Raw genomic sequence first — 19788 nt, forward strand, 5'->3', positions numbered from 1 at the left:
AATAATGTATCGGACCGAGTGTACAGTCTAATTTAAAAACTGTCCGAAGAGAGAAAACGAAATTAAACATCCGCTAAGAAGGCGCGACTGAAACTGATGTAGTTAAATTCGACGAGAACCAAATATTTCTTTGACGTAGAAGGGAAAAAATTACGAAATCCGCGAATTTGAGTCAAAACATCCGTTTATCAGCTGCACTTTCGTACAATTTTTGTTGGCGAATGTTTGATATGAACGTCTGATAGAATTCATTATATTCATGAACAAAACATAAATTTATCATTTTCTGCTTGTAATGCAGTTTGTTAGATTATTTCTTTGGTTAATTGGTAATAATAATGGAAATTGGACAGAAGTTTACATAGATTTGGGATAGAAAGTTTTTATCATTCTTGTGCGAAGTCGAGAGGGTATAATCGTTCCAATGAAATTCAAATTTATCGTATAACTTCAGTTCGAACATTAGGAATCTGATTTATCACGATGTTGAAGTTGGTAACGTTATCGTAACGTAAGGGAACATCGGGAAAAACTTCACTGCATGAAAATTTAAAAATGAATTTCATAAAGCAAAGATTTCAAAACATGGTTTAATGATTTTAAAAAATTCCATGGTCACGGAATAATAGTTTTTCCCTAACACGAATCGTTACGATAATGTAACTAACTTCAACATGATGATATATTATACAATATCACGAATTTTTGTTTCCGAGGGTTTTCCGACCGGACTGTACCGATCGACGTGTCCTATTCCATTCCTAAATAATAACTTTGAGATTTTTCATCTCTCTATCGGCTATAATGCACCATTGCACATTCGTAGAATGAAAAATATATCAGCTGGTGATGATTTTCTATAATAAATGGGATGAGACGGCGAGAGTTGCCGAGGAAAATTCGGATCATCTAGAAGAAGCGGGGCCCTCCTCTTTTTATTGAGCCCGCACGCGGCTGATACGCGAGTGTCAGTGGCTCCTTGACGACGAGAATAGAGTCGAGTCCTCGACTCGGGTTGAAATATCTCTCAATTTAACGTTTAAAAAGCTGTCGCGCAGGGTCAGGCGAAGTAATATTAACCGATTATCGTGGACTCTGATGAACGGCGATAAAATAAAGGGGGTAACGTAATTGGTTACGCGCGATCGCGAGTGATAATTATAAAACAGAAAACTTACCGTGTAGTAATACTTGAGCGTAGAGAGGTTATGGGCACATAAGGTTGACTCGGCAGTTTTTCCACAGCTGACTAGGGATTTTGATCGGGCTTTGTTAAGACAGGCAAGCCTTGTGGCAGCGGGCTCGAAACTCTCTCTCGAACAGCTGATGCTTCTGGAATACCGGCGAAATGTCAAAATCAACGCTAATTGTAAGTCTACTTAAATCCGCACCGTCACCTCTCCCTCAAATATCTGACAAATTAACTCATCCAACTGTATCGATAACCGTAGATATTTATTCGCTGTAACGCGCTTTCATTCTCCCCGACCCACGCCGCGTTTTGCGCCTTTGTCGTTACGTACGATAGGGAAGAAAATAATATCTACATGTCTATGCATGTTATATATGTATAATACGTTATTGAAATATTAGAGAAAGTATTTTTCTCGATTTTATACCCTACCAGGGAAAAATACTGTTAATTTATTTCACTGCGATGCAAATTCCTTTCGTGCGATTCCTCATTTTATTATTTAATTTTCAGACTCTCAGAGTTCAATCACCCGAGGGCACCAAACGGATAGAAGTGAGACCGACTGATACAGTTCGTGATCTCTTTGAAAAGGTTTGACTTGTTTGGCAATTTATTTTGCAAAAGAAATTGTCAATATTGAGATATATTGTACCTCTACTTGTTATTTGCAAGAGCGAATTCCAATTCTCATAATTTTTATTTACGTGAAAATTCCTTCTAAATGGTCGCTGTAAGTGCTGGCCTTTGTGAATTAAAGTAAGTTAAGCCACTGGCTGAAGTTTGTGCGCACAGTTTATCATGTTTGAGCTGAGAGCCATCTACTGTCGGTAAAGATAACATAATTTTCTCTAGTCATTGTTCTCCTTGCAATATGTTTCAAATACTGTTTATACTAATAACGAAGCAATATATGATTCAATGATATCAATAGACTTGGAAAGAATTGTTCATAATGTAGTCGTTTGAAAAACTATAAAGTGAATCAGAGTTTCCTTGGAGGTACCTGGATTAACGATGTTGTCGGCGACTCATGTTTTAGGTACACGACGCGTTTAACTTGGACAGCTTTAGTTTTGGCTTATATAAACTGAAAAATCACAAGGATGAACTCGTATCTTCTCGAAGCAAGACAGTCCTTGGGACAGGATTGTCTCACGGCGATATGGTCTACCTTGTGCCCCTTAATGGCACGGTATTATGGCCACAGGATGGACCGTCGACTAGTAGTGCCTCCATAAATATTCCTGCCGGTAATCTTCACTGAGATGTTAAAAGTATATGTTATAATACTCGCAAGTAGCAATACTTTGATGTCTTATATATAGTTAATATCAATCATCGCGCAATGTAAAAGTATTTCGAGTAAAAAGTCAGGAATGAATTTTTCAAGTATTGAATCTGATCGAAGTTCGTAACGTTATTGTAATGATGCGTCATTGGAAAAAAAAATCATCTTCTACAAGTTCAGAATTACCTGAAATTTAATGAACCGTTATAAATTATTAACAAGCCCTGATCTTGTGGATTCAACTCCTCTAGTTATTCCGAAGTTGTGAAATAATAATTTTTGTTCCAACGATTTGTTATGTTAACGTTACTGACTGCAGCCTCATAAAATTAAAACCTAATACAGTTAACTGACCTTAGCAGAACCAATGCCGAGTACGAGCAGATTGTCGCAGGGATCTATGGCCATCAATTCATCTCGACCTCTTGCCAATGTTACGGAAGATGAGGTAGATCAACAACTGTGGAAGCTTGATGGCAAGATACAGCAGAAGCGTGATGAGAAATTGTGAGTGTGGTATATAATTATCATCCACTATGCGTTCACATTGTCAATCCGTTTGATTTCTTTTCTACTAATGTTCCCTCGAGCACTCAAAGGTGAATTTTGAGAGATTAAATCGATTATAAGTGAAAAGAAATGAAGAATTTTTCTAAATTAAAGGCAGTACTCGATTAATATCTATTGCTATTCATAATCCTAATATTTACAGATGCCGCCATGGTGCAAACGGGTGCTGTGTACACTGCTCACCGTTAGAACCATTCGACGAAGCATATCTCAAGGAGCAAAACATCAAGCATTTATCATTCCACTCGTACCTCAGAAAGCTCACAGCTGGTGTTGATAGGTATGTCGTTACGTAGACACTAAAAATATTTGGAAGCCATAGTAAAAAAATATTATAATTGATAGAAGTAGATGAATTTTTCGAAATGAAAGAGTATTATCGTTTAATTTCAAACTCGTCATCATTCACAGGGGAAAATTTCTTCAACTGGAGGACATAAGTTGTCGCATAAAGACAGGCTGCAAAGATCATCCACCATGGCCTCGTGGGATTTGCAGTAAATGTCAGCCTAATGCCATTACGTTGAATCGGCAACAGTATCGTCACGTTGATAACGTTATGTTTGAGAATGCTAGTCTAGTAGAGCGCTTTTTGAACTACTGGCGTAGTACCGGACATCAACGTGTCGGTTATCTCTATGGAAGATATGAAATACACTCGGACGTACCCCTAGGCATTAGGGCTGTAGTTGCTGCAATATACGAACCCCCACAAGTAAGTTGTAACATTTGTAAAATATTAAAACTCCTCAAATCACAAAATCTATATTTATTTTATCTACAAATGGCATAAAATTCCTTTCAGGACAGCACAAGAGATACTGTATCTCTCTTACCAGATCCAAGACAAGAATTAGTCGATGAACTTGCCCGACTTCTTGGTTTGCAAAGAGTGGGGTGGATATTCACAGATTTAATTGCTGAAGATGTTAAAAAAGGCACGGTACGTATTGGCCGACGTCCAAGCTTTAATTTTCATTTTGAAACAAACGCAACAACGAGATCTGTGGATCATACAATATTCAAAAATAATTAATTGTATATGAACGTGTATTTTTTCAGGTGAAACACGTCAGAAATATAGACAGTCACTTTTTATCAGCACAAGAGTGTATTATGGCGGGATACTTTCAAAACCAGCATCCAAATCCATGCCGTTTTTCACCGAGTGGTAATTTCGGATCAAAGTTCGTCACAGTTTGTGTCACAGGTAATGCATAATTTCTGTACAATTAACAATCTATTAATCACAGTGTTTGTCATATTTGTTGTATTATTCTGTACAGTATGGTATAAACTCACTGCGATGCACCTTCTAGTAATCAGAGCCCTTCGCTTTACATTGCAATCAAAAGGTGTTTGCAGAATATTCTTTACCTTTTCTTTTGATCTCCAGGTGACGATAAGAATCAAGTGCACATGGAAGGATATGAAGTCTCTAATCAGTGTATGGCATTGGTACGTGATGGGTGTCTAGTCCCAACCAAGGATGCGCAGGAGCTTGGCTACGTTATTGAGTCCACGGATAAGCAATATGTTCCTGATGTTTACTATAAGGTAAGTGACAACTTCCTTTTTGTTTTAGTTCATCTTGTTGAATTTTATGAAATATCGCGAGGCTTCCAAACAGTAGATCCGTGTAGTTTGTTAATCAGTATTCAACATTGGAAGTGTATATGGTTCGAATGATTTATACGTTTGGGAATATGGAGAAATAATTTTTGGGTGGGTAAATTCAATTTCAGCTTCTTTCGAGTATTCGTTTAAATGCTAAAATAATATATAATATGGAGTGAGAAATTAAATGCGGTAATTAAGTTTCCGTCACGTACTTATTTTATTTTCGAACATTTTTTTCCGCGCACATATATTGGATGGTTCACATGTTTTACAACGATGAGGTTGTCAAACATTGATTGTTATAATCACCTTTTTTTCTCACGTTAAAAAGTGAATCGTTAAATACAGCAGCATTGAAATGCTCATAATTTTTCGGTTATACGATCTTCAACAATTTTAATAACATGGCTTTGAGATATTTAGAATTTTTTTACCACGTAACTTAATTTCAAACGGTGCTATTCAAATACTTTTTACATTTAACGTTTTTTTATACTCGCATTTATACACGTATTTTTTTTGTATACATATATTTATTGATATTTCTGCTGCTGATAACAGTGGCTATATATTCAATTTCAACTACTGTTTTGAACTACTCAACTACTGCGAGCCATAAATCTCTAATCATTCGTTGCAAACTTAATTAACCACACACCGTCTTGTAACATCCAACACATTCAGACAATCGTATGATTTGGAATAGTAGGGAAATTGAAAATTTATCAATTTCGAAATTCTGGAAAGAGGGAAATTCTTGAAATAAATGGTATACTATTTTCACCCTCTTTCCTAAAGATCAAACATTCACATTTCAATTTCCTATACAATTATGATCTGCTATTATAATCCCTATGTGGCAAGTTCTATTTCTTCCATAAGAGGCTCTTAACTATCTCTGTTCACATTCATTATTTTCCATAGTAGATTATAAATATATTTTTGTCACAACGAGCTATTCGGTTCTTTGACTAAATATAGTAATAAACCTAAATTTGAAAATATAACTAAAATTCGGACCAAGCGAAGTACTTGCATTATTAAGAATGGCAACAGTTTATAACTGAAAAATGATCGATTAAATTTACAGCATGTTTCAGGTAACAATCGTTTACCTTGTACATATACAACTATTATTATTTTTAGTAATTTGGTTCTTTGATTCATGTTACCGCAATCAGACGAAGTAGTAAACTTACTATTTCCTATAAAATGTATAGTTGGCAGAGAATATGTAAAAAAAAAAAAAAAAAAAAAAAACACAATTTAATTAACTTTTATAGATTCATATATGTATATGGGGGAAAATATATGATAATTTACAAAGTATGATCGTTTCCATCAAAGACAAAGGCAAGGATAAATCGACGGTATCTGATATCTGTAATATAAGCTACAAGCTACTGCTTTGTCACATTCAGAAAATATGTGGTTGTGTATGTATATATATATATATATATATATATATATATATATATATATATATATATATATATATTTATATATATTCATTCTTTATCTATATACAGGTTGGCCACCGACTTCGCTCAATTTAGTTGTTAGGCACGTCGAGCCTAGATGATATATATTTTTTTTTTTTTTTTCCAACACAAAATTGAAAAGAGAACGGAACTCGGAGTGGCCACCTATTAATCGATAATCGTAACGGTATTTCTAATTTATCGTAATGCGGTATACGTGTTTATAGTCGTTATTAGCTAATTAACAAGAGTTAAAACTTTCAAGTTCAACATCAATTGAGGTTTCCGAAAAAGGCATTTTGCGACGACAACGAGGACGAGCAGATACTATAATATTTATAATAATAATAATAATAATAATAATAATATAATACATAACGACGGGTTTTACACGACTATAGTAACATATTACATATTCGTAGTACTTTGATATACAGTATCAAGGAATGATTCGTTTAATATATTCGCTTATGTTCATTCGTTTTCGACCAGATATTACGAGAGACGTTTAATATTTTTCTATATACTATATTATAGTTAGGCCTTCTTGTATATTGTATATTGAGATCTAATTTTTTCAATACAATTTCGATTACAATGACGCTTCACTACTTGTAACACGGAACGAGAGGCGGGATACACTACATTTGAGACTTAAAAACTAATAATGGAAATAAACCCTATCTGAAAAGAGTATATCATGTGTACACAATACGTGTGTGTGTATCATGTTCATTCTCACCGCGATATACAGCAGTCACTTAATCAAGATACGTAGGTCCCTTTTCTAACCGTTTGGGATTATTTTCACACAAACTGTACAATTCATGTACGTTCGAATAATGAACTTGTCGGATCTCGGCCAAAAATTAGTCCTCATCTAAAAATATATCATTGTCCGCTTATAACATAGATTCCATTTATAGACTAACTCTTAATTGCAAGACGCAAGGAGTTCCATACTTCTGTCGTCTACTGACGTTCGCTGACAGATTCAAATCTAGATAAAATATTTCGATATAGCCAAAATAAATGACAAACCTCTTTTAAAAAAAAAAAAAATCCCATATTCGTATAGCTAGCTACTCGTATTGATATTACGATCAATTTTTGAGGTACATATGTATCGATCCTTCGTAGATCATAGAACCTTGTTAAATCCCAATCAATAGCAAAATATGGATTTTTATTTGAATGCGAGTACGTTCAAAAAATAGATTCAACTTCTTTAGATTCTATTGTTATATATAGTAATTAAGTTGTGACTTAATGTACAGAGCACCAGAGGCGCATACGACAAAACATCATTTATAGCGATGCAACGTTTACGATCGTACCTATATAATTTTCTAGCCGTTTCCCTAATTTCTCTCTCTATCACGAAAATATAGACTTTGATATCGGCGCATCAACACAATCATTACAGTTTACCAGATTTAGTAATCAGAATGGTTTTCGTTGGTTTACCAGTCTGATCACCGTAGGTCGAAATTTTTTCCACTAAATCCAAGCCTTCTACCACATGGCCAAATATTCCAGTGAACCCCCTCATTTCCTGCAATATTATGCGAAATTGGGAACCAACCATCCCCAAGTTGTCGTGACGTTTTTGCGTTCTTCTCATACCTACGGCGCCTCTTACTGCTGGAAACTTTGTATCGTCGGGCATGAAAAATCCATCTTCGAATATACTTCTACCTCCGCGTCCATTGTTTAATTCAAAATCTCCGGTTATTACCGACTCTCCTTCCCAGCATTGAAATATCGTACAGCCCTTGTATCCGACCCCTATCTCCCCTGTTGCGAGTACGCTGAAATTCTTTGCCATCTTTGGCGCTGCATCCGGCCTAACTTCTATCACAATTCTACCTTGTGGAGCTCCGTTGACATCAATATTAAAATAGTAAAGGGGATATGGATTAGGAGGGCCTCTCAATGTCGTTGGTATGGTGCCCGGCGGTGGTTGAGTTGGTGAATGAACTGCGACCAGAGCGCCGCTGTTGGCGCCAACCTCGGTAATAAACGTGGGCTGTTGTTGGGGATGGAGTATCGCATTCGGCGGTGCCGGTGGTGGTTGTTTCACGGATGGCGATCCAGTAGGTACTAGTAGTTGCGGCGGAGGTGGAGGGCCTTGATGTACGTGCAACGGAGGAGGAGGTTGTGCTGGTATCATGTTAGGATGATATTCAATGGACCCATTTTGCACGTGCTGCTTGTTGGCCATGTGCCTTGAGTACAGTTGAGACATACAGTAATTTGCCAGGAACAATATTGGGTTTTGGGAAGCTGCTAGGTGACCGTGTAGTCTACCGCTTCCACCCGGAGGTTGCGGTACGACAGGTTCACCCATGTTTATGCTAGCCAAGGCTTGTTTCAACAGGGTAAAGTCAAATACTACACCTGAATTGCCGATTAGATCGTCAAGTTGACATTGCACCGTCGCCTCTTGATACTTGGCTTGCAACCTTTGTTTCTTTAATATTAGTTGGGTGTGCAAGTTATAAATGTCACCGGGATTTTCAATCATCTGCAGACTCGCTTTCGCCTCCCCCAGCGTTTCTCGCGCCTCCGTTATTTCCGGATAGTAGCTCCACCCATTTTGCAAGTCTGTCTCTACTCGTGTCTTCAGCGTCACGCAAGCCTCTAACACTTTTATTAAGAACTCTCTCTGCTGCATAACCAGTCTCTGAATCTCCGTTGATAGTTTTCGAATCGCTACCAATTCATGTTGAACCTGTTTATTTAATTTTACTTTATTTTCTAGTTTTGTCTCATCCTAAAATCAGGGGCTAAACATGTCTCTTCAGTCAACTTTGCAAGGGTACAAAATCTTGTTTTTCGGGAGTTTTATAAAAAATTTCATTTTCTTCATCGAGTCATTTCTAGTACTTACGTCAGTTATAAGTTGATCTTTGGCATCTGTGTGTGATTTAATTTGGTGACCAGGATGTTCCTGCGGTGTGGCGCAGGCTCGACAGAGCGCCAAACAGCAAGTTGCACACCATAATGCTAATGGCATACCATGTGTGTGGCAGTTTTCACTCTGAAAATATTGAAAAAATCCAGCTCTGTAATACAGACTCCAGCCTTGTCTGTTTTTCTAACAGCCTATTCGTCTAAAGATATGTACGCCTTCTGAGGTGGGGTCTGACCGATTGAAAGCCACCGGTGTCGGTTAGACTTGAATCGGTCAAAATCCACATGGGAAGGTGTACACATGCTCGCAGTGATTCGACAACGGTAAATTTTTTGAGTGAAAACAACAACGATGATATTACATCATGATCTGATTAATAAAAAAAATCCTTCCATAGTAAGGCTTCACCCTTAATCCAAGACATTACTCAACCACTTGCTCAACGAGCAATCACAACTTAGTAAAGAAAATTCAATGATGCATTTCTTTACAAAGCCTTTTTCCTCGTTAAGGGAGTTGTTTCGGAAATTAACTTGTTCGTTTCTCAATTTGTGACACAGTATGATTCGTCGAGGAAACTACTTTCGAATTTTTCAAATATTCTTTGTTTAACTCTCTGCGAAACTTCCTTGACAAATTTATTTACGAATTAAAGATTAACACGATAAGCATACTTAATCGATACGACGTTTAAATGATATTGACTTTTTCTCATTGTTTATGGATACCTTTCTTTCCTTATCGGTGGGTTTGTTAGCTGTGATGTTGTTAGAGTTGATTTTGAGGTGCGAAAAGTTATTGGCAAGGGCGAGTAGAGAGGAATGTGTGGGTAGAGCATCGGGTCCTTGATGTCCAAGTTCAGTTGACTTCCAACAATGGGCACAAACGAGTTGTCGTCCCTTAACCAGATTGTTTTCTATACATCGCAAGCAGAAGTGATGCTTGCAGCTCAGGTACTTTGGGCATTGTTCCGTGTCGTTAAATTTCTGCTTGCAATAACTACACAGCGTCAGCTCCTCTAGATCTGTTAGTACGCTCGGATCCAGCATCTGTACATTTGAATAAATAACAGCCAATCGTGTGTGTTTATTTTCTTTTAAATTCATCAGTTTTCTTTCTGCAAAGTGATTGTCTTACTTTTTCAGTCACATGACCCAAAGTGTGAAACAAAAGTGTGTGCGATTACATTTAGCGTGAGAAAATTAAGAGTGAGCCAGTCAGTTATGATAACGGAATTACATCCGTATCGTCAGTGTTTTTTTTCTCTCTCTCTCTCTCTCTCTCTCTCTCTCTCTCTCTCTCTCTCTCTCTCTCTCTCTTATAGGTACATACATATCAAGAAAATAATGAGTGTGACGAAATTCGTACTGAGTTTATTATCGTTGGTAAAAAGAAAAAAATAAATAGAAGAAAAACCAACAAGTGCCGATCAGTTTTCTGTAAGACGAAAAATGACATATTGCAGAGGAGCGCGCGTGCGCACGAAATCCCGCCAAAACATGGGGGGGTGGGGTGGTGGGAGGAGCCAAGACACGTATTGAATACAGGCACTCAGGTTCCATACTTCGTAAAGACGAGACTGTGATTTTGACGAGAATGAATGCAACGTGGATTAGACGATCGAGAATTTATTTAAGGGTTAGTGGCAGGCCGATCAGAATTCGAGGACGCTTGCTTGGGGAGAGAGAGCGAGCTGAAGCAATCAATTGTTAACGGGCTGATCAGCAGTGATTGGGAGAAATCCGATTGGCAGAATATAAGATATATGTATATACAATGTAGGGTATAAATGCAATCACACACTGTGGAAGAGAAACTGGAAGAAACTCCCCTCTTCAACGACATATAACTAGGAGACCGAGAAATGCTTGGAACTTCGATCGCTTAGCCACAATAGAATAGATAGATAAAAGTTAACATTGGGATGTTGATAATTATTTTTAGGATATAAATTTATTATCGTACCGTGTGTATGTGTTGTGTGCGAGGAGAACCCGTATAGTATATATATATATATCAGTGGCTTATTGTGACTACGTGAAATTATTGTTGTATTACAATTATTAAAAATCTCGTATACGTTTAATGTATATATTATACGTAACGAAGTAGTTTTTTCGGACGCTCTTTTCATGCATGTATACCGTATGCATACATACATATATACATACATGTATATATTATATACATATATATAAATTTACAATCGAGATTAAATGTCGCGCGGGGTTTAATCGTTGCCGTTTTGTACTGTACACGGGTATATTTTACGGTTATCGAACGTTATATTATATGCAGCATTACGACCGCTCGCCGGTACGCGGCGTTTTATTATTTTAATCTTAGCTCGTGCTGCAAACGTTTTGCCACATCATGATGTTTGATTCACTAAACTAACCACTAGCATGGCGGCGAGGGACCGACCGACCAACCGACCGACCGACACACACCACAGCGCGCGCTACGATCTGTTGCTCTACGTTCCTCCGTCCTCTCCTCATCCTCCTCTTTCCTCCTCTCCTCTCCCCCCTTTCCTTACTCTACAATCTACTCCCGCTGTTCCCTGTTTCCACCGATCGCCGCGCGCTGATCATTTTCAAAGCCTCCTAGATTACATTAGGCCTCGAATTTCGTTCGTTCGTACGACGCGGCGTATCTTAAAGCGGCGTAAATTGGAACAAAAAAATCAATCCCCAGCGCTGTGTGCCGACGACTGATCAAAACATCTAATCTGTTTTTACGTCACAGCATTCGCTCGTCATCTTTTTTTTTTTTTTTCATACTTATTATTGTTTCACGCATTCAAAGTAATCACGGATTAAGAGAATTTCTTACTACTTGAAATACATTGTTCCCTTTATTCTAGCGCAGCGTTCTTTTAACATCTGTAAGTTATTGTGTATCGTGTTTTACGAGTTTGCACACGCACTCGGTGGTCTTTTGAACTTCAACTTCTATGACTTTGGCGGGAATTTTTGAATCTTCTTGCGATTGTTGCATCAATTGCTGACGATCGAACGCGTTCTCATTTGCCAAAAAAAATTTTTTTTTTTTTGTTGTTGTTCCAGGAGAAGGATAGTTACGGCAATGAAGTATCTAGACTAGCCAGACCTCTGCCAGTTGAGTACCTGCTGGTCGATGTTCCAGCTTCGACACCGCTTACTCCACAGTTTACTTTTCACGTGAACGAGGGTAACACACCGTTTCCAGTTGAAAATAGGTAAAAATAATAAACGTGAAAGATGATTGTGTTTGACTGAAAATCAACATTGACTGGGATTTTTTTTTTTTTTTTTTTTTTTAACATTCTATCTCTGAAAATTATTTACAACGTTCTGTATTAATCCATAAATATTCATTTATTTTTATTGTGTATCAAATTGATTTTGATTCAATCTTAGTAATCCGTAAACGTACTTTATTCCAGGCTAGTCGATGGTCAGCTACAGGAATTCGGTTCTCTTTGTACGTACATGCAGCAGTTTACGCCAGAGCAATTCTTTGAAGCAGTATCTGATTTTCATCTACTTCTCTTTATTGCCACAATGGACATGCTGCCAATGAAGGTATTATAAACTGTTCTGAATTGCATATTTCGGTTGAAAAAAAGGAAAAATAAGTATAAATTCCAAGTAACAATCTAGTGAAGACGCACTAATCAATCTCTTTCCATTAATACCTCGGATTGTAATGTAAAACAAGTATCTAATTTAATTTGTCCTGATTCTCCCAGGACTACATGGTACCGCTGCTGACGTCGATACGTTCAGGGAATCGAGAACAAGCTTTGGAATGGGCACGTTCGGAACACTGGGCAACTGTGGAGCAGCTGATATCAGCCACAGCCGCGACGACTCCACATGCGTCGCAAGGAATAACGTTTAGCAACAGTCCTGGCGCATCTATGTCCACAGTAGGAGTAGGCACCAGTGCTGGTACCGGAGCAGCAGTTAATCCAGTTCCTGAGCAACCTCTGTGGACATGTCGTCATTGCACATTTATTAATCCCGCTGATCTTGCGACATGTGACATGTGCAGCTTACCAAGGTAGTTGAGTATTTAAAAATAGTATATTGTGTTACAGGTGCGTCAAGCGAACAATTTTCGACGAGTGTAAAGTTCGCAGCACGAGCCAAGGCAAATGCTGTAAATACATGAGTCAGATATCGCCCATACGCATGTGTCACACGCGCTATTTTTTCCAATATCTGTGAAGGAAAGTTCGATTTGAGAAGCAAACGAATGTAATATAGTAGTTCAAAAGAAGTAGATCAAGGGCAATTAAATGGTCCAGAGGTATAGGCCCGCTTTCATGAAATCTATCCTCAATACGCAAACTTCAGTTTGAATTCAGCCCAATGACGTCACTGGCGGTACGTAGATTTAAGTATCGGAAAGTGCGCATGCGCTAAAAAATCCTCCCTAGTGTGTAAAATTGAGAATTTCAGTTGATTGCTAGCGCCAACATTGTTTTACTGCATTGTTTACAAATAGGGTTCTTTCACTGAACTTTATTAGTACTGAAACGCACACTGATAACGCTGATTCGAACCAGGAGTTAGCTACCAGCGATGGCTATTAGTATGTTCGACTCTCTCTGTACAATTCAGTTCAAAAGTTATTATGTTTTGTACAAACAATAATTCATGTACTTACAGATAATACGTGATATCACTGTCTTGATGCCATATGTTATTGCATCCTTGGACGTGACACGCATGTATCAATTTTTAATTTTCGATTTTATACTGATGTCTTGTACTGAACTTGTTATTTGTATCACTCTGTACTGGTGAATGTGTATTGACAACCGAACTTTTTATAGATACTATACTAACTTGGATGTGCGCATGCGCTAGGCAGTAAGGCAGAAAGAAAGATAGGCAAAGTATGGCAGGTGTACGTTCTAGTATTCCAGTATTATTAGACTGCAGTGGGCATTTTACGCACGTTTCAAAGATTCCAAAAATCTAACTTTCCAAGCATGTGTTGGAAAAAAGAATTCAAACCAACTTAGGTACAAGAAAGAAAATAATAATAATAATAATAATAATAATAAAGAGACTAATAATGTGGACTAAGTTCAACTGCTATTTTTCATTTATCAAGTCTCAGCTCTCATTGTACATACATGCAACGTGTTTTTGTAATTCACTCTAGTTTGCATTTATGCTATGCATGATATACTTTAATTAACTTTGTGTCAACTAATTTTCTTATTCTTTATTTCTACAGGTTTTGATGCACGCTGATTTCCTGAATAAATCTAATGGTATTTACACTTTTCTTTTCTTTTTTTTTTTTAAATGATTATTTCGTCCTTATTTATGAATGAATAAACTGAATGCTTATGAAATTTAAATGTTATTAATACTCAATTTTCAATTTAATTTTTCGCCAAGCATGCTATTTAATTTTAGTTATTAATAGTATGTACATACATGTGTACAAGCGGTTGAGTGCATAGCTTATTAGGTACGTAGATTATAAATACCTTACTATTCCAAATACTAGTCGACCTTGCATATAAGTGGACTACCGACTCTAAGGTTGGACTGCAGACATTGTTTTAGAAACCGCATATTAGTCGTATTTTACGGACAAATTGTCATTTCTATTTTTATTGATTTGTAATATTGAATTTTTCAAACAAAATTATAAGTAACGCTTGGATAAAGTTTAATACCGACAGATATCAACTCAGGTACATACATGTAGCTATATTTTAAACATCGGATTCTCTGTCAATTCTATCTGCGTTATTGCCTTCTTTACTCTCTTCACTTGAACCATCATTTCCTTTTACAGCATCGTCATCTTCCCAGAAAATATCATCATCATAAGTCCTGTGCGTTGTGTTACTGATGCAACTTTTTCTAAATCCTTTTACGATGCTATCACGTTCAATGGATTGCCAAGGCTGGTCAAATCCACTGCAGTAACAGCAAAATCAATGGTTTCTTTATTTTTCCAGTGGGTGTCAAGGTTCTGTATCTATGTTCAGCTTGTATAGTCCACTTTGTATAGTACCAAGTTTTTTCTTCTGCAGTACCATATTTATCTGCAGCTCTACAATTGTTGGTTTTTTCCACTCCCCGCTCGACAGTGAGCTTAAACTGCGACCATAGTTTCTAATTTGTTTACACAGTAAACCGACGCCATCTAAAAACATTAAGACGCGAAACAATTGATATTTGACAAATTTGAAGAGGGATTTTTCGATATCTCCAAGAGTACGAACACCCTCATTGTGAGAACATCAATTTTACATCGATAAAAAAACTTTGCCCAGTTGGTAAAGTAAATATAGTATGTTAATCTGATTTTAAGTCATCCCCACGTAAAATTCAAGAACCAAGATTTTGCGAGTAATTTCTGTTACCTTGAAGGTTGACTAGTACTTGTAATAATACGGTACTTCTGAATTTCACATTCCAATTTGAGAATGTAATAATTTTTCAAGTTTTGCGTTTGTCTTGTATGTACGTACTTGGGTAGCTACAAATAGTGCTTCTTATTGCAAATAATTCTTTGAAACATTGTCATGCACTGGGAATTGGACTCGACGGAGTCTAAATACATGTATTACGTACTACTTTGTTATTTGTGGTAAATTTGCTAATTTAGTTGCATTTATCCAACTGTTTCTATCGACAACTAACAGCTACTTGAATGGATTTTCAAGTACCGATGTCAAAGAGAATTCATGAAATTTAATTATTGACATTAATCAACTTGATTCATCACGTCATTGCTATATGAATTTAATCAAGTAAACAAGCATGTAATATTGATTTTAGAATGCTGATGTAAAAGATGATGGAGGTAAGATCGAGTGAACGAAATAGCATTGCAAGATTCAGTATACCCAGTGATGTCTGTGTAAGATTAATTATAAGAATTAACATAACTTTCAATATATAAATTATTATGAATTAAGGATTTAAAAGATAATAACAAGTGGTAACTGTGATACAAAACCAGATAAATAACTCAAGGGATAACAGCATAGCAGTGTTCAATAAATTGGCTACTCAAGACGATTCGATGGCCCTATCTTCTGATTTTTAAAAAACCTTTCCACTACCGTTTACCAGTATCTCAAATATCGATTCGGTTCCCCTTCTCACTATCGAGTAAGTGGTGAGAAACTATACATGAAAGAGAAGGAAGATATTCATTGGTTTTAATTTCAAAGTCCTTCATCAATATACTTTCTACTTTATAGGCTGTTAGTCAAAGTTTTTTGTACGAAAACTGGAGAAACTTTCTGATCAAAAAATATGTACATTTATGTCATCTATAGAACGTTTTTTTTCACTAGACTACGTATTTATCCTAATATTAACTGGTACAGCAAATTACTTCACTGCTCTTCAGCCGATGATTGAATGTTTCTTCAAAATTTCATTTCACGAAGAAACCACATTCAGAGAAGCTACCAAAATGAGCCACCGTCACTTGACTGTGGGGACTATGTTAACGTTCCGCTTTTGAGGATTTCTTTTTTCTAAAGCGATAAAAAATAACGTGCCTGTAAGTCTGTTTGATTTATATCTTACAAATATAATTAATTGGTCACAAGTAGGAATTTGAGATAAAAATTCACAAATAATTTCACTTTTCACATTTCCCAACATCCAAGCATTTTGATTGGCTGACTAAACTTTGCAAACCAATAAGAATACTTGGATGGTGGAAAGTGTGAAAAGTCAAATTACATCATCAACCCTTTGATTCTGACTTACTTTTCACTCATTAAAGTGGCAAAAAAAGCCACCTAGACCACCAATCAGAAGGCAGCTTTAAACGGAAAATCTGCTTTTCATGAGTGAAAAATAAGACAAAATCAGTCTCCAGGCACCCTAGAAGAAACAAGGCGGCTTTTCTACAGAACGGATTACAATGTCTGTAACCGTAACCGTAACCGTAACTGCTTCAGTAACGCTAACTGGTGACTGGTTGTAAACCGGAGCATAGTGGGCTTGTCACGCTTTTTCATTATTCACATTTCTCACCATCCAAGTATTCTAATTAGTTGATTAAATCTTGCAAACTAATCAGAATGCTTGGATGGTGAGAAATGTGAAATGTGAAAAACCGTAACAAGCCCCCCCCCCCCCCCAACTTGCTACTGAAGCGGTTGCGGTTACGGTTACGGTTACGGTTGCGGACATTGTAAACCGTCCTTGCAGTCCTTGCAATATATAAGCTGATGCGTTCGGTATTGACATCTGATTCTTCGATTACGGTAATTGAGGAATCTGACGTAAATGCCGAACGTACTATCTTGTACTAATAAATAGTCTTCATGCATTTGTTTCTTTTGATGGCGAATCTTATCACCACGATCAACTACGACGATGTTTCCGAACGCAACGTTCGATAATCACGTGGTTGAAGTTAAGTAACGTTATCGTAACGAAACATTGGGGAAAAAATGACTATTTTCTTAATTTAACAATGATGCTGATGTAACTAAGATTTCGAAATATGAGTGTGTTTTGTTTTATTACAGTTTACCGAATTTCAGACAATTCAAAAATCGCGAAATAACGGTTTTTCCCCTCGGTACGAATCGTTACGATAACGTTACTAACTTCAATACGATTGAGAATCGCATATGCATAATCGACCTGTCTGTAACAGGATAAGTTTTTTGAGATTGCAAATTTATGTAATACGTCATGCGGAAGTCCCCCTGCAGCATTAACAACACATTGCATCGTGGGTTTCTCCGTTATTCGTGTAAACAAATATACCGTATTGTTGTTTACTCGTTATCCGGTAACTCGTAACTTACTTGAAGCTAGTTGCGAAAGCAGATTTAAAAAAATAACAAAGGAATGTTGAAATGACACGAGATAACTGTGTGCTAGCGGTGATTGTTATAAATCTGTGCAATTGTTCCGTACTTAGATAAATAATTCAATAAATAAGGTCATTCACTCGGAGTTAACCCAAATCGGAAGATTCGACACGTATTTCATCGAAGAGCGAGGTTCTTTTTAGATGTGTAACACATGACTGAGGTGGACCACGGTTTGAGGTTATGTCAAGGTAAGATCGTAAACGTCAACTAACAGCTATTCCGCTGGTTTTTCTCTGTCGAAACATAAGCTGCACAATGCGATGCTGAGAATTCTTGGTTACTGTTTCCTCATTCTATTCCTCGCATTCAAATATTGCGTCCGTATTTACGTATATTTATTTATCTGTGGAACATGTATTTTCCAATTTGAAATAGTTCTGCCAGTAATCAGGCTGAAAACTATATAAAATATATATGACTCAAGAAACATTTTTGCTGTTTCTTGTATACAGGCTTTTTGTTTTATGTAAGTATGCTAATTGTCAAATTTTCATCAATAAACTCGCGTGCAAAATACTTGTATTGATTTTCGGATCTACTTCAGGAAGATGATTATTTTATCGATCAATTACAGCTAAGTTTTATGTCCGATGTTGCGAAAACTTTTTTTTACACAGCGGGTGACTAGACGTAGTTTATATTTAAATTCAAACTTAACTTACCTTTTGCCAGAATTGTAATAATTGTCATTTGCTAAAAAATTCTTTCCCACAAATTTTATGTCAATACTAAACTCTAAAGGGGTGATCTATGTTAAAACGGCGCATAGGAAATTCAGAAAGAAAATTTCCTAGTTTTTAAATGGTTATCCGATCAACCGATAGTTTTTTTTTTTTTTACACATTATTTGACCGCCAGGAAGGCGAAGAGAAAAAAATCAAAACCTCGGTCCTTCTACTTGTTTAAGAAATACATGTAATTTATTAGCAAACAACGTCGCCACTTTTATAAATACTAACATGAGATGGTTGACGTTGCGAGACATGCCGGTTGAGCACAAAATTAATATGTTAGTCGTGCGATTTATTCACGAGTCCGTCGGTAAGCTGCCATATCTTGATGCACAATTTCTCAAAGGACTTGATTCGCCCTGAAATTTAAATCAACCGATCAATTAGTTGGTCAAATATTAAAGTCCAGTAGCTCGGTTAGAGTGGCATAAATTCTGAAGTACAGTTTAATTCGTACAGTTGGGTTTCAATTTGTGTTTACTATATCGTTAATATCAATCAATTGAAAGAACTAATTTTATGTTAGATCATTCAGAGTTCTTGAAACTAAAGGCTTCAGATTTTTTCAAATTCACAATTATATCCGACAGACCGGGATCGTGCTAAACGTTAAAACTTTAAAACGGCATGGGGTAAGGGTTGGAAATTATTCACTTCTACAAATCTGGTCAGCCTGAGAATTTAAACTATAAACACTGTTTAATTCAGCTTCAATTGTTTTTACATCGTGTCTTTGGTTGCGTCAGCGTTTTAATCTATTTGTTTTAATTTTTGCTGAAAAAGGGACAAAGAACAAATATTTAGTGTTAATTCATGTTACTGGTGAGAATAATCAGTAATTCGATTATATCGACGTTAGTAATGTAATCGGAAAAGTTTCATGCTGAGGAAGAAGCGTTATTTCAAAATTTCAGAATTATTTCAAGATCTTAGTGCCTTCGAAATCATTGTAAAATTAAGAAAATAGTCACTTTTCCCCCAATATGTAGTAAAATTGCATAGTTAAGCTGCGTCGACTTGTACTTTTTTCTTATTCACAAACAAATAACGACAAATCACAAAGTACTTAAACGAAAACCGACAACATAAAAAATGTTCTCTTTCATTACCCAGC

The 19788-nt window shown here is 36.6% G+C and overlaps 4 protein-coding genes across 10 annotated transcripts in view; 2 read left to right on the plus strand and 2 right to left on the minus strand.

Moving 5' to 3' along the window:
• The first annotated feature begins 1245 nt into the window (after positions 1–1245).
• On the plus strand, positions 1246–16117 carry LOC124410435 (nuclear protein localization protein 4 homolog). Of its 5 annotated transcripts, XM_046888800.1 has the most exons (14): positions 1246–1369; positions 1706–1786; positions 2235–2445; positions 2843–2990; positions 3196–3333; positions 3465–3768; positions 3859–3996; positions 4116–4263; positions 4450–4610; positions 12140–12291; positions 12499–12637; positions 12805–13118; positions 14307–14343; positions 15872–16117. In XM_046888800.1, exons 1-13 carry the CDS (start codon positions 1349–1351, stop codon positions 14311–14313), a joined length of 1962 nt encoding a protein of 653 aa, XP_046744756.1. In that variant the 5' UTR covers positions 1246–1348; the 3' UTR covers positions 14314–14343; positions 15872–16117. The 5 variants fall into 5 exon arrangements, with proteins under 5 accessions (XP_046744756.1, XP_046744754.1, XP_046744755.1 ...); XM_046888798.1 differs by lacking the exon at positions 14307–14343; XM_046888799.1 differs by lacking the exon at positions 14307–14343 and having other exon boundaries at positions 2846–2990.
• LOC124410436 lies at positions 6280–11539 on the minus strand. 3 transcript variants are annotated; one of them, XM_046888805.1, is made up of 4 exons: positions 11037–11539; positions 9800–10120; positions 9048–9197; positions 6280–8888 (listed from the first exon to the last, which is right to left on the minus strand). In XM_046888805.1, exons 2-4 carry the CDS (start codon positions 10118–10120, stop codon positions 7575–7577), a joined length of 1785 nt encoding a protein of 594 aa, XP_046744761.1. In that variant the 5' UTR covers positions 11037–11539; the 3' UTR covers positions 6280–7574. The 3 variants fall into 3 exon arrangements, with proteins under 3 accessions (XP_046744761.1, XP_046744759.1, XP_046744762.1); XM_046888803.1 differs by having other exon boundaries at positions 11470–11493; XM_046888806.1 differs by lacking the exon at positions 9800–10120 and having other exon boundaries at positions 11037–11538.
• Positions 16118–17917: 1800 nt separating the features above from the next.
• The window catches only part of LOC124410433 (E3 ubiquitin-protein ligase COP1-like), a 58968-nt gene continuing 57097 nt past the window's right edge, over positions 17918–19788 (plus strand). Inside the window, exon 1 of the mRNA XM_046888793.1 lies at positions 17918–18131. The gene's annotated coding sequence lies outside the window, so the exon portion shown is untranslated. The remainder of the gene's footprint in view (positions 18132–19788) is intronic.
• Positions 18874–19788, minus strand: part of LOC124410438 (putative phosphatidate phosphatase) — a 45118-nt gene continuing 44203 nt past the window's right edge. The window contains exon 10 of the mRNA XM_046888811.1: positions 18874–19033. Coding sequence (XP_046744767.1) covers positions 18971–19033 — 63 coding nt within the window. The 3' untranslated portion in view covers positions 18874–18970. The remainder of the gene's footprint in view (positions 19034–19788) is intronic.

This window comes from Diprion similis, chromosome 9, assembly GCF_021155765.1.
Source record: "Diprion similis isolate iyDipSimi1 chromosome 9, iyDipSimi1.1, whole genome shotgun sequence".
In the NCBI taxonomy this organism is placed as follows: Eukaryota; Metazoa; Arthropoda; class Insecta; order Hymenoptera; family Diprionidae; genus Diprion; species Diprion similis.